Source organism: Psammomys obesus, unplaced genomic scaffold, assembly GCF_907164565.1.
Source record: "Psammomys obesus unplaced genomic scaffold, mPsaObe1.curated_primary_1811, whole genome shotgun sequence".
Classification (NCBI taxonomy): Eukaryota; Metazoa; Chordata; class Mammalia; order Rodentia; family Muridae; genus Psammomys; species Psammomys obesus.
In genome coordinates this window covers 33,997,297-34,011,477 of record NW_026596069.1, presented here as the reverse complement: position 1 = coordinate 34,011,477, position 14,181 = coordinate 33,997,297, and the positions used below count along the sequence as shown (strand labels likewise).

Here is a 14,181-nt window from a genome sequence, read left to right as displayed (position 1 = left end):
ACCATCTGATCCATTCCCCTTCTTGTTTACTTCCTCCTGCCTTGCTTAATTCTTCCTTCAGCTGCTGCTGCTGTCCTCCATACACTCCTGCACTAATTCTCCGGCCCAGTCCAGGCCAGAGAATCAGTTCATGGATCTGAACTGGTTTAGAGGGATAGCACTTACAGGGACAGTTTGCTCGTTTGCCCTCAGGTGCTAATTGTGCTCACCTGGCAGGTGTCTGCTATGAGAAGTGTCTAGAACAATGCCGGGTTAACATTAGGTACTGAATGCCTTGTAGCTCTTCTTTGGAGAATCAGCTTTTCACAGTTCTCCAGTTTCCAACTCAAGGGGGGGGGGGGCCCACCATGTTCAGGCAGGAAGCCTGTTCCCAAATATCCCAGAACACATCCTGCTGATCCTTTGATATGCTCCATCAGTTCCTCCACCTCTCGTAGCTTAAATATATATATTACCGTGTCCTCTATGTATTTGCATAATTCACTTCCTAGCACCACTCTTTCTCTAAGCTCCATGTCTGTCCCATAGATGTACCTCCATGTTCTGGGCATTCCATGAATATCAAATTAAACCTAATGAATTAACTCTTACCTGAGTTTGTGGACTAAGGTCCAGCTTGATTCCCCTAAGTGACCTTTTGAAGCATTTGGTCTGGTCTCCTATGATGACATACCCAGAATATTATCCATCCATGTAGTCATCAATTTAATAACTATTTCTAAAATTTACTCTGTGCCAAGCACTAAAATTACAACAGTGATCGGGCCCTTACAGCTCAGATTTGCCTATGGATAATAAGCAAACAATCACACAACTAGCCTGCCATGGGAAGAAGACACTCTGAAGGGGAAGGGGCAAGAGGTGGCATTTGAACACAGTGATTGGGGACATCTCTGAGGAGAGAACATTTAAGATGAAATATTGAACAATTAAAAACCAGTTGTGGGAAAGGTAAGAACATTCCAGAACAAGAAGATCCTGAGAGAAAGAGAAAGGGGTTGACTTTTTTAAAAAACCATCCTGAATGAGCAGAGGAAGAAGGGCTCTCTGATGGGGTAGGGCAGTGAGTGGGCAGAGAAAAAAGGGCTCTGTGATGGGGGTAGAGCATTGACATTGTGAGAGACCAAAGGATTAAAAATCAGTGGGTATTATTTTAAAGTTTAAAGCCTGAACTAAGGCTAGCCAAATGGACATATGTCCAGCCACCTTCGGGGAAGAACTAGCCTTAATGCCCTGAGTGGAAGACCTAGCCTTAATGCATTCTTTCCTGCCCACTAATTATATGGTTGCTAGGAAACCAGCCCATAAGACCAGGCCAGAACTGTTTGTAGTCTTGGTGCCTAAAGTGGACCAATCATTTTAAAAGTCAGTTTCCCTTACCCAATCATGTAACACAAAAGCATGTAAGTCCCTGCTTGCGGTTTTTCCCCATAAAAACCTTGCTTCCCTAGACTGCAGGATTGCATTCCTCTTCTGTTTCCACAAGGGAGTTGTGTCCTGTGTTCAAACGTGTATACAATTAAAAAGGTCCTCATGTGTTTTGCAATGGACTCGACTCCTGGTGGTGGTCTTTTGGGGTCTCGTGATTTGGGCATAAAAATTGTATGCTGAATAGGAAACTATTTCAGAATCTTGTTCTTCAGCATGTGTGGTGATACAAGCTTTTAATTCCAACACTTAGAAAACAGGGGCAGGTGAGCCCTGTGAGTTCCAGTCCAGCCAAGACCATATAGTGGAAACTTGTCTCAAAGGGGGGAAAATCTCATTCTTGGGATCATGGAGAGGAAGTGTGTGAGAGACCAAAGAATTAAAAATTAGGTTTTGGGGTTATTGAGTTAAAGTTTAAAGCACAAGCCTGAACAAAAGCCAGACAGATGGAGACATGCCCAGCCACCTGCAAGGAGGAACCAGCCCTACAACATTCTTTTCCTGCCCACTAGAGATACAGTTGCTAGGAAACTGGCCCATTGTTCCTCTCCTGTAGGACAGTCAAACAAGGGAAGCCAGACAATCAATGGTTTGGGGACCTTCCTATAGCCAATTAGTTTAAAAATGCAACATCCCCTTTTGTGTTTCAACCAATAGACTCCTGCCAGGCAGGAATTCCCCTGATTTGGGTGCCCTGGGAGGGACTGGAATCTTTAAATCAACCACCTACTCTGAGCACAAGGCTCTCTGCTCTCATCCGCTGTGTTGGTGAGGGTGTGGGCCCAAGCTATAGTTTATAATAAAAAGATCCTCATGTGTTTTGCAGTGGACTCAACTCCTGGTGGTCTCTTAGGGTCTTGCAATCTAGGCATAACAGTGTGGGTGATGTGAACTAGAGGTTGTTGTGTTACGCCAGATCTTTTGTTTCCAAAGACCACCAGGAGCCAAACCATGTAGGCAAAAGCAAAGAGCTTTATTCAGGCTTAAGCTTGGTCTCTCCACCTACACCAACACAGTGGGTCAGAGAGGAGAGCCCTGAGCAGCTGCATGACAGGGTTTTTATTGAGTTTTGAGCAAGGACCAGGAATTTCAGCTTAGTAATTACAGGACTGGGTGACATTCAGCAAGGGCAAGCTTGTTGCAAAGTGATTGGCTAACTAACATAACTAACATTGAGTGAGCTATCTATAGACCTCAGGAATGTTAGGTATTTTCTGTGCTACAAGATTGGTGGGCTGCCCAGCACAGATGCCCCACCCTGAGACCCACTCTTGTGATTATCCTCAGGCTTTTCCTTGGGTAGGAAATTTTAGGGCCTTGTTCCTGGAATTGGTGACCTATGGCCTAATTCCTGGGACTGATAACTTTTTTTGATGGGGGGAGGGTCAGGCCTGGTACTCTCAGTTGCAAAAAAATGATGATTGTTATGCCCAATTCTCAAGGACCCCAAAGACCACCAAGGAACTGATTCTGATGCAAACGAAATAGGGGCTTTTACTACAAGCTCAAGCCCACACTGTCATACAATGCAGTGCAGCCGGTGTAGGGTGTAGAGCCCTGAGAGCTCAGGCAGAGGAGGGTTTTTATTGGTTTACAGTGAGGTTTGGGAAATTAAGTTTTATCGTTGATTGACATTTAGCAAATATCAGGTGTCATTTAGCAAATATGGGGAGGAAATTGTTTTCCTGGAAGGCCAAGCCAAACCATATTTTTTTATTCATCCTATTGTAAAGAACACCTGAATACTAATTAGCCATTGCTAGGGGTGATGGTTCAATATTATGGGGTTTTCTCCAGACTATTCCTTGGGTAGGGGACTCCATTGTCTTCTTTCTGGAACTGGTGACCTATGGCCTAGTTCCTGGGACTGGGAGCTTTTGGGATGGAGGTGGGGGTCAAGCCTGGTTCTTTCACTGACAATGCAGATGGGAACAAATACCTCTCTTCCATGTTTTTTATATGAGAGGAGATTCAATGTAACTTCTACAAGTGTTCCCAGTTTTTTTTTGTTTTGTTTTGTTTTGTTTTTTGTTTTAAAGTGAGGGAAAAGACAATCAAGAATGGTTTAGGCCCTGATCTGCTTGTGTGAGTGGTAGTACTTGCAGAGGCAATGGGAAGGGATGAGGGATGAGGGCGGGATTCCCTTTTGGAAACCCTGCATTCAGGAAATTCGAGAGCATGCTGTGAGACAGCCAGCTCCTTCTTTGGGCCTGTCCTAGATGTGAAAAGTCAAGACTTTATTGGGATTGCCTGAAGCTCTTGGGCCCCAAGAGAGCCTTGGAAGGAAGGGCCTGCTGGACTGGAGCGGGGTGAAGGGGGTGTGAATAAGTACCAAGAAAACAAAGCATAAGGAAGCCCTTGTCTCCAGCTGAGACAGACACCCAACATTCTTGGAGACTAAGGCACAGGAGCTGGGTTGTCTGCCACTGAGGAGAGGTGTTGCCCAATCAGGAAGGCAGCCCAAGTCCAGCTCTTAGCTCCATTTCCCAAAGGGTTCCTGGCCCACATGCCACTGGAATGGAAACCAGATTTAAAAGGGAGCCAGGGCCTGCCAGCTGGGTACTATTCAGACATCTGTGGACAATCAGTGGCCTCCTCTGTATTTGGTCCTGCTCACAAGTGGCTTCACACTAAGAAAATAAGCCTTTTGAACGACCGCTGCCTTGTCAAATCCACCATATGCTTCAGGGCTTCCTAGGCACTGGGGAAGGTAGCTTGGAGCAGTCCCTTCACTTAATCTCTATGGGATGCAGGGCACTGAGCACGCTATCCACTTTCTTTTAAGCAAAGGTCTGGATCCACTCAAGTCCTAGTCTTTAGCTGTGAGCATCACCTAAGTCCTTTCAACTGTCAGCTTGGGCCACAGTAGCTCTAGGGGCCTCCATTCTGCCACCGTGCACTCTTTGTCTCCATCGGAATGAATGGAAGCCATTATCAGGATTCTGTCCTAGTTAAGACTGCCTTGAAACATGGCCCCCATCACTGTTATATTCCCCTGTGATAGAGCTGTTCTCATTAGCCACAGGATTTACTCCACAACTGAACAAGATCACACACCAAAATATAACTCCACACAGATCCATGGCCTGCAGTGACCTGCCCAGGACACCAGCCTCTGACCTACAACGAAGAGTCTAGGAATGTAGCCTGTTATGTATAGACCTTGCAAAGAGTCAGATTGCTAAACTTGCTGACAATCCAGGAAGCTCAGCATTAACTCTCATAACCGCTAACCCCATATGTCCAAGACTCAGCTAATAGCAACTAATAACTTTGCTGACTCTTTCCCTAGATCCATAGGTCCAACAAGAAGGCCAAATAGGAGCCAATAGCCAGCCCCAGGGGGTCCCCCATTTCAGATGAACCACCCAGCAGGCTCCCACCACATCTGAAATCTTAAGCTTTTTTCCACTTCTCCTCATGCCTTTCAGTTTGATAATAACTAGTTCCCTAGATATAGCCTTTCACCTTTCTCCTTTGAGAAGTCTTCATTTCTTTTCAATGCCATTCATTGACATTTCCTCTGTGACATAATAGTGGGCATCCATGCTGTGTGCTAGTGTAAAACAGGGTGTAAGGTAAGGAGGTTTACTAAAGAGACCCTCAAACACTGTGGTCCAAACACAGCAGGTTCTAGTCCTTCCTGCAAGTGTGCCTTCAGAGAGGGAGTTGTCAAGGGTGGAAGGTTAGTCTCCTCTCAAGGACATGTAGGGACCCAGATTCCCTTTCGCTGTTGCTCTGTGTTTCCTCTGTCCTCTGCCGCAGGAGGGAGCTGAAAGGGCTGCAGAAGGTGGCAGCTGCCCCATCCAGGGTGCGGGTGGAAATGTTCTGTATCATTTTCTCCCCCAGCTGGCAGAGCTGGACCACATGACTTCCTCCAGCTGCCAAGGAGGCTGGGACAGAGTGTCCACAAGTGCCCGGCTGAATTTTGCTAAAATAACTAGAGATAGTCGCTATGGGACTCCCATTACTCTAGGTACTGAGAAATGACAACAGCCTTGCTTTTGCCCTCAGAGGCTAGTGGTCCATAGTGACTCATGTGTGGTGTGAAGACCATGCACACTCTGCTTTAGCCTCACACACCCCAGCTCCTCCCATATGCTCTGCATTGCAGAGGCATGCTGCACTTGACAGCTGTTAACCTCACCCAGGTTGCAGGCTAAAAGTCATTTACTTTCATCACATTTTAAAGCCCTGTCCACCGAGGCTGGTGCAGGTGAGGGAGAGGGTGGTACTTCCAGCGCGTCCCCATGGGCTGTCCTGTGCTATCATTGCCTCCCAGGTGTCTGCTCTTCTGCTCAAGTGTGGTTTCAGGTAGGGATCAAGTCTGGCCTCTATAGCATTGTGTTCTACAGCTGCTGAGTTGGGCACATAGAGCTGGCTGACTGAATCACAGCCTTAGTTTCTTAGGCATCATCACCTGAGTGAACCCTCAACATGTCTTCCACTCCTGGGACCCAGCCCTTCCATCCCCTTCTGACAGCCCTGAAGGCACAGAGGGCACTTTGGAGCACAAGAAAGTTGAAGGTCATAACAAACATCATAAGCCACGGTGTTAACTCCAATACCACAATACCACAATACCACAATCCACCCCACCTCCCACTCTGTGCTTTTTCTTTTCAAAGGAGGCAAGCCCCCAGATGCCTGAAGTCTAGCCTCTGGCATATGAATTTCATTTGCTAGTCTGTCCCCTGTAACAGTGTGTCCTGCAGTGCACTTTTTTTTTTCTTAATTTTTTAAAATCACCACTGGGAAATCATCCAATGGTTGGGAAGTCACATAATTATGCTAGAGTTGGGTAAATGTGGTAAACCAGCCACATCTGGGCCAACAGTAGGCTTGAATTACCAGATATAGGCTCTTTTTAGTTATAGTAACAAAAGCAGCTATTCTTGAGATTATCTCCTGTAAATGAAGCAGCTGCCTGACATAATCAAGTTTGCTTAAATGGATCACATCTACGCAAGCCAGGTGACATGCTGCTAAGTTAGAAACAGTGCTAGTACTCATCATGAAGTTCAGGCATGAGCTCTTTCTTTTTTGAGGTGGGGTCTCACTCTGTAGCACTGGCTGGCCTGGGACATGCTATGTAGACCAGGCTGCCATTGCCTCGTGGGTGCTGGAATAAAACTCTGCAGCACTGCCCACTGACCTGACAGTCCGGGCAAAGCTTTAAGGGACACGCTGTACTGCGTCTTCACTGCAGTTACACCTTGGCTTGGTCACACTCTTCTTGATCTGAATGCCTGTCAGTCTTTACCAGCAGTAGCAGCCACTGCTTTGTAAAACTTTGCCACGAAATCTGTCTCACTGTCTTCTATCAGCCTGACAAACTCATTGTGCTCCTGCTCAGCCCAGCCTCGAAACCACTGATTCCAAGGACGTAGCTGACACGTGAAGATACAAGGGGGTTGATTTGTCCCAGATACAATGAGCTGCTCCAGACTATCCAGAAGTGGCTGTAGCTTTCCTGGCACTGCCTTAGCCACCCCAGGTCTTGTAGAAAACATTCCCGCTGGGGACCTGACCAGCTGGCAAACCAGTGAAAAATACACTTCATCTCCTGGGAAGTGATGTAAGACATCAGAGGAGGGATGAACTGGCAATGTCATCTGGCACTAAAGGTCACACAGAAGAGAAGAATGACAGCATTGATGAGGAAGACGATTCTAGTAGCATCCTCTCTTTTCTTCTCCCAAGGCACCCAGAGGCTATAAGAGTCCTGCAGCAACAATTCCAACTCCCCTAGTCTCTTCCATGTTTCCTGAAAGCCCTAAGCAGACCCCTTCCCAGTGGATCCCAGCACTGCATTTGTAGCCATTCTAGGGACTTCCTTCAGTTCTGCTCTCTACCCACCAGGATACCTCAAGTCTGGATAACTGGACATTCAGCTCAATGAAAGATGTGTTGGACAGGGGATAATGAACAGCTCTGGGGGAAGAGTGAATCGTAGTAGCAGCCATTGGCCTCATTTTCTATTGGTGTCAATGGTTCTTCCTTCTCTGCTCAGGCAAACAGCAACCCACCCCAACTTCTTGAAAAGACTTGTAATAGCCCCAGTATTTCCTATCACCCTTAGACAGCTTATCCACTGAGCCCTCCGACCACTTCCTGAAGGCACTTCCTGTAAGCACTATTTTCTCCACCCTATTCCACTTCCAGGAATAGGGTGTACTTTACAGATAGCTATCACACCCTCTCACCCCTATCTCCTCCCAGACAACTTAGTGACTGCTACTGCTGACCCCTTGAGTGGCAGCATGGCCTTGTCCCACTGGTGCCAGCCTGAGCCCATGACCTCTGTCTGTCCTGTGCCCAAAGCCTGCACTTACACATGCCCTGCCTCAGTCCTGCACCACTTAGAATATTGACGGAAAAACTGAACATCAAAAGTCACCTGAGTTTCATCCCTTCTGGCCTCCAGAGGAGCAGATTAGGGGTTTAAAATAAGACAATCTGAGCCTGAGTAGGATGGGAAGACTGCCAATTACAAGCACTTAATTTCAGGTTACTTGTTAGGAAAAAAACAACCCTGGAACGGTTTCCACTTTTAAGCAAAGTAAATGTCTGATAAGTCTGACCTGAAAATGGGGTTTAGGGGAGAGAGAGGGAGTGGATGTTAGTCCTGACTGCAGCCTCAAGGTGCTGTTAAATCAGCCCTCAGCAGTACTGGGATAGGGACAAGTTTCTTTTTTTTTTTTTTTTTTTTCCTGATTAGCATAAGCCCCCAGCTGCTTCCCACCTTAGTATCTAAGCACTGAAAGGATCAGACTAACTTTGTAACCTATATGTCTTCTAAAGCCTATATTTTTGAGTTTTAGGCCCAGGTTAAGCGAAAGCCTCTTAGTACCTTTCCAGAGAACAGAAGAATGTGACCCTGGCCATCTGTGAGGACAGATGTAAAAAAGCGAGCAAGCAATGACCTTCACTCAGCAAAAAGAACGACCAGACCCTTGTCTTCAAAATAGTGTTTCTTAGCAACCAACCCAGATGGCCTCAATCCTTGTGAGTAGCCCCTGACCTCTGGCCAAAAGCCCGTAGCCCCGATCTTCAAGGATGAGCTAACCACCCCCACCTTTAATTGTAGCCGCGTCCATACTTGGCAGGACTAGCCAAGCTTGAGCACCTAAGACTAACCAATTATCTTACCAATTAGCTTCCTCATCAAATCCTGAATTGCCAAGACTAGAACCCCTAAAAATCCCCGTGCTTTGTCCTTTAAAAACCCAAGGCCTTTGTCTCCCAGGGCCATTCTTTGCTGACCTGCAGGGGTGACCCCATTGCGCAATGGTTAAAATAAACCTCTTGCGATTTTGCATTGATGAGATCCGTCTCCTGAGTTCTCTTCATCCCTTCTGGAAATTAGGCTCATACTGGGCCCACATTGGTTTCCACACCCAGCAATCTCAAGGGCCCCCTTGTGGCTCCACCTTGCAGGAGCCTTTCCCACCTTTATCTATGTAATCTCAGTAGTGTGTGTGCATGTGGGGACTGGATTTAGCTGTTTCCCTACATTTTAATGATTGGATTGTTCACATTTCAACACCTGCAAATACTTGAGAGACCCTTAATCTAGTCAAAAGATCTCAGCCAGAAGCTTTTCCAGCTTAGTCACTTGCTAATGTGAGCTAGAGCTGAGTTAATCCCTCCAGAGGTTCAATTATTTTTCGTGTGCAGCAGCCTTGTGGGGATTATGACCGTGCTCTACAGAGGAAGCAGAAGCAGAGAGCTGACACATAGATGGCACCTGCTTTGCATCTCAGAGAAGCAGTTTTGGCTTACCTTTCCTTGCCTTCACATGGGTTTTCGTGCTTTAAAATCTGAATGTGAAGATTGAAGACCAGGGTGGCGCAGGGTTTAATTTCTTTTTTTAATTTTTAATTAATTTTTAATTTCTTTTTTTATTTTACTTTTTTTCTTGGGAGCACTGCACTGCCAATCACTGCGCTTGCAGGAACAGGTAGAGGTGGAGGCAGACAGAAGAAACTGGGGAGAAAAATCAACGTGTGGGCTATTTGAGGTTGCAAGCACCTAGGACCAGTAACCAGTACTTCTAAGTCCCTGGTGGGGCGTAGCTGCAGTCTTTTCCTTTACCTACCCACCCACCCCCGTGGAGACTGGGAAGTGTCCTATTACATTCTGGCTCTTCCAGAAGCCCATGCGATTCTAGACCTTTCCAATGTGAGCCCTGCAGAAAGATGTACCCAGCACAGAAGGAAGGTGGGAGCAGTGACTCGTTCATGATGGAGGGTCCCTAGAAAAAGAAACCAGTCTTATTTATAGATCAATCCATTGATTGCTACATTGATAAAACTTGTGAAATTTCATTGTAGAACATGTCCTGTGAGCATAAAGGAAAGGCAGATGACTGGGAGCTGGTTTGTAGTTAACCTGCCCCTTGGCAAGGTTAAAAGCCCACTGTCCTACATACGCCTCACATGCACACCGACTCCCTTTTAAAAAACCTGCTCATTTGGATCTGAGAAACCTCTGACCTACAACTCCACTTATCAATAGGCTGGAAGACCTCCTGCAGGCAAAGCCCCCAGATCCCACTCAGCCTTCTTGGAAGAGGCGCTTCACCTGCCTGAGAGCTTTGCTGCTTAGTATCAGCTCCTTAGTAGTCCTTGAAACTGAATTTTTCAAGAAGACTGACTGAATTCCAAGGAGGTAGATAGGCTGTAGCCATATAGTCCCAGAGACGGGTTTCCACCCTAAGCAAAGCAGCAGGATAAAGTGGAGACTGGCTGATTTCCTTTTTATGCTCAATGATGATGAAGCCAAGTGTGTGTGTGTGTGTGTGTGTGTGTGTGTGTATGTATGTGTATATGTCTGTATATATATATATATATATATATATCTTTTATATCTGATTTCCTAAGAGGGCTACCTAAATGCTCTTAAAATAGCTAGATAAACACAAATCACCCATCTGTTGTCACAGTAATAGCAGCCATTACAAACAACCACAAAACATCAGTAGACAGACAACAATAGGCATTTATCTTGTTCAGAATCAAGTCTGTCTGTAGGTCATCTGGGCTGGGCTCAGATGGGCAGTTCTACTGGCCTTACCTGCTTCTGCTCAAATGGCTTTAACTGGGTTGACCCACCTTAGATGTCTGGCACATCTAGCTTCCTCTTGCAGGCTAGCTTGGGCTGCTCTCATAGTGAATACTGAAAAGCAAAAGAGCAAGGATACTTTTCAGCCTGTTCGTCTCACCTTTGATGATACTCCATTAGCTAAAGCAGGCCGTATAACCTGGTTTAAAAATGGAGATTGGGTAGAGATGAGAGCTCCAGTTACCTAGGGAAAGATGGAGAATACAAAGAGAGGTACAAAATTAGAATGGCAGTAGCTCCTTTCATCCAAACACCCAATGGGGCTTGAAGCCATGGACACTACTGAACTCTACCTATATATGCACATGGTAAAGTTAAACTTGTAAGTTAAACATAAAGGAGATAAACACAATTGATGATAAAAATAGAACAATTATTACAATATAATACTATCACACTTCTCAGAAGGTGTGCCATTTAAAATTAAGAACTGTTTGTTTCTAGAATTTTCCACTTAAAACTTTCAGACTGTGGGGCTGGAGAGATGGCTCAGGGGTTGAGTGTATTTGCTGCTTTTCAGAGTACATTAGGCAGCTCATAACTGCCTGTAGCTCCATCTCCAGGGGATCCAACCCCCTCTTAACCTCCACAGGCCCCTGCATGTATATTCCCAAAACACACAGAAACATAAATAAAAAGTAAATCCCTAAGAGGAGATGGACATCCTGAACCGCCCAAAGGTCATTAATTGATTACTATCTAAGCCTAACTCCAGGAGCCTGAAACCTTATAGGATGACTACATAGCAGGACAGGTGTTCTGCCAAGGAGCAAGAACATACCATTGCAAGTCTCCCTTTAAGAGTTAATCTGGATGGGCTTCTCAGTCACTGAGACAGGATACTCAGGAAGAAACAGCCTGTTTGCCCAAACTTTAAGAAATGTAAGTTGGCAAAACGGCCTCTGACTATTGTGCCCTCTTACCTGGTGAGAGCATTCCCCATGCACTGATCCCTGTAAGAATGTCTTCCCTGTCGTGGTCTATTTAGACCCTGCCCACCCTCACTCCCTGAGTGTGTGCCATTTTATTTTGCGATATACTCTGTCTCCTATCAACATTTATACTCTGTGTGTCTCATCTGATTCCCCCCCTTTCCCCATATCACAAGGCTTGGGGAGCCCCGAGGAGTCCAAATGGAGATCTCAGTAACCAGCTGGCACATAAACCCCTCTGGTTTCTATTGAGAGGATTTGTCGAGTCTTACACTCCTTTTTTCCTTTCAGTTTTCTACTTTACACCTGTGCCTCCCCAGCAAGCTGCCTGTGAGATTCCCACAAGGTTAAGGATGTGTTGTAGATAATTATTAATAAATACCAACAAACACCTCTTCAGAATCACACAATTACAGAGAGGTGATGCAGCCTAGAGTTGCTGTTTATGTGAAATGAAGGTGTCCTTCCCAGCTCCATACATATCTATGAAGTGTTTACAGTCAAAGAAGCTGTATTTGAACAGCTGTCTGCCCCCAGAGTGCCTGAAGCGGGCTGCTCTCTCCATTCCCGCCCCACCCTTGTGGAAGCCTAGCCAGCTCAGAGCTTGATGACAGCATTTGTGAATGGAGCACTTCTTGGGGGCAGAGGGCAGGAGCTGCTATAAATGGTGGGATCTTAGGCAGGGCAGGGCTGGCAGTGGCTACTTGGCCTTGATCTCTGGGTCTGTCACATTTTGGGACTCTGATTTCCACTAAGTGCAAACAACCTCAAGCAAAGTTAAAATAGTAGATGTCTTTGGTACCCCAAACTGGGTTCACAGCTGGGAAAGAAAAAGCTGTCAAGAACAGGGCGTGAGGGCAGTCTGGGGATCTTCCTGACTCTCACTGTGTCTCCCTCGTCTCTGTCTCTTTGGGATTGATTGCTTAACCTGTCTCTGGCCAACACTGGCCCATGCTCCTGAAGAGAGATGGCTGCCTCTTACCTTTGGCAACTACAGATTACAGATTACAGCTTCAGCTCCAGCTCCAGCTCCAGTTAACCCCACATTCGGCTTCCTGGGAAAGAATATCTTACTGGCTTTGCCTTGGGGTAGCTTTCTGCTGCCCAAGGAAGGAAGCAGAAAGAAGAAAGGAGCTGATGTGGGCTCCATTCATTTCCAGACAGCAGCTACTGGTCTGCAGTACAAATACCCCTGTGGATACTAATGCTGACCAAAGAATTTCAAAGCTTATTTTCGTACCTGTGAAGTGGGCAGGCCATTAGAAACCACCCCTCTCAGTATTAGAAAATATAATCTTTTCAATACATTAATAAGAAAGAATACGAGAAAAAGAAATGTCTTTTCTGTGATCAGCCAAGCACTAAACTATTAATTTAGTGGTTCACATGGTGAGTTATTTTATTAATATTTTGTGAAACTGCTTAAGGAATTGTTGTGGGCCAGTGTAAGATCAAGCAGAGTTTCCAGAAGACCCACCCTGCTTCTAGATCTTTGACACACTGATTTAAGGGGTTGCTTATGTACAGTGACAATTATAAAAATAAATCAGAATAAGATAGCATTAAAATATATTCGCTAGTAAGAAAAATGCTCCTTATTTTCCCTTGGTGCCCACCCTAAGAACCCCAACAATGACACTGCTACATTTTGAACCACTCTGTGGGTGGCTTCTGTGCAGGAATCCACACAGACTCAAATAGAGCCTAAGAGGTTTACTCTAAAGTGTGACGCTCTCTGGGCAGCCTTTTTATTCACCTTCTCCTTGTCAATATGCATAGGTTCTAGTCCCTTGTGACCACTGCTTAGTACTCTGTTGCAGAGTCACAGCTGCTAGGTACAAGCGCTGTTAGAATGCTGATGTCCAACTTCAAATGTGCTCCCTCTAAAAGTCATTTCCTTCATTCCCTCAGGACATCCCAGTGCCTTTGGAAATGAGAGAAGTGGTGGAAAACCATACAGAGACAAAGGCAAAAATAAATGCATTCCCTCACCTGAGGTAGCTGAGTCAGGCAGGATGTCCAGGTGAACGGTTAGAACCCCAGGCCTCAGTAAATTCACTTTGAAAAGAAAATGGTTTCAACTTTTCTTCAGATGTGAGAGCCCAGAATAGTACCAAGACATGTTTTGTGACACAGTTCAAATGGCTAGCCTGTGGGTTCCCATGCCATTTGAGTCCTTTTCCTCTGATAACCACAGATCCAGCCTAAATTCATCTCCCAAATTATATGGTTCAGAGAAGAAACGCCTGCTCTATTGATGAGGGTGGACAGTCCGCCTCAGAAGCAGAGAGTTCACTCAGTTTCCTCTTGGTACCTTGTCCTTATCACACCACGGGGGTGGGGAGTGACAGTGAGCATGTTTACCTGCCTCTCACCTCCCCAATATGCAGGAGGAAAATGTCCCCATCTGTCCAGTCACTCAGCACTCATCCAGTATCTGTCACATTCCAAGCCCTGATTTGGATGCATGAGGCTCTCCACAGAGCTTCAGTTTTACAGAAGGGTGAGGACAAAAACTAAATAAATAAATTACAGAAGATTTAAAATCACAACTGTTATGTATAAAATATACTCGGGAAGGGAGTAAGGAGTCCAAACATTTCCTTTTCAAAATTGTGTATGTGTGTGCGTTCTTGTGTACAGGTATTTGTGTGTGTGTGTGTGTGTGTGTGTGTGTGTGTGTGTGTGTGTGTGT

The 14,181-nt window shown here is 45.7% G+C and overlaps 1 protein-coding gene and 1 pseudogene across 6 annotated transcripts in view; both read right to left on the bottom strand.

Annotated features, from left to right (window-relative positions):
• Positions 1–14,181, bottom strand: part of Mtx3 (metaxin 3) — a 79,299-nt gene that overhangs the window by 21,701 nt on the left and 43,417 nt on the right. Inside the window, exons 8-10 of one of the 6 annotated variants that reach the window (XM_055625449.1) lie at positions 13,479–13,544; positions 10,655–10,738; positions 9,274–9,685 (exon numbers count right to left, since the gene is read on the bottom strand). In XM_055625449.1, the coding sequence (XP_055481424.1) occupies positions 10,671–10,738; positions 13,479–13,544 (134 nt within the window). In that variant the 3' untranslated portion in view covers positions 9,274–9,685; positions 10,655–10,670. Of the gene's footprint in view, positions 1–9,273; positions 9,686–10,544; positions 10,609–10,654; positions 10,739–13,478; positions 13,545–14,181 lie in introns of those variants that run through there. The other 5 variants (XM_055625448.1, XM_055625451.1, XM_055625450.1 and 2 more) reach the window with 5 other exon arrangements.
• On the bottom strand, positions 6,681–7,110 carry LOC129689978 (uncharacterized protein C14orf119 homolog; annotated as a pseudogene).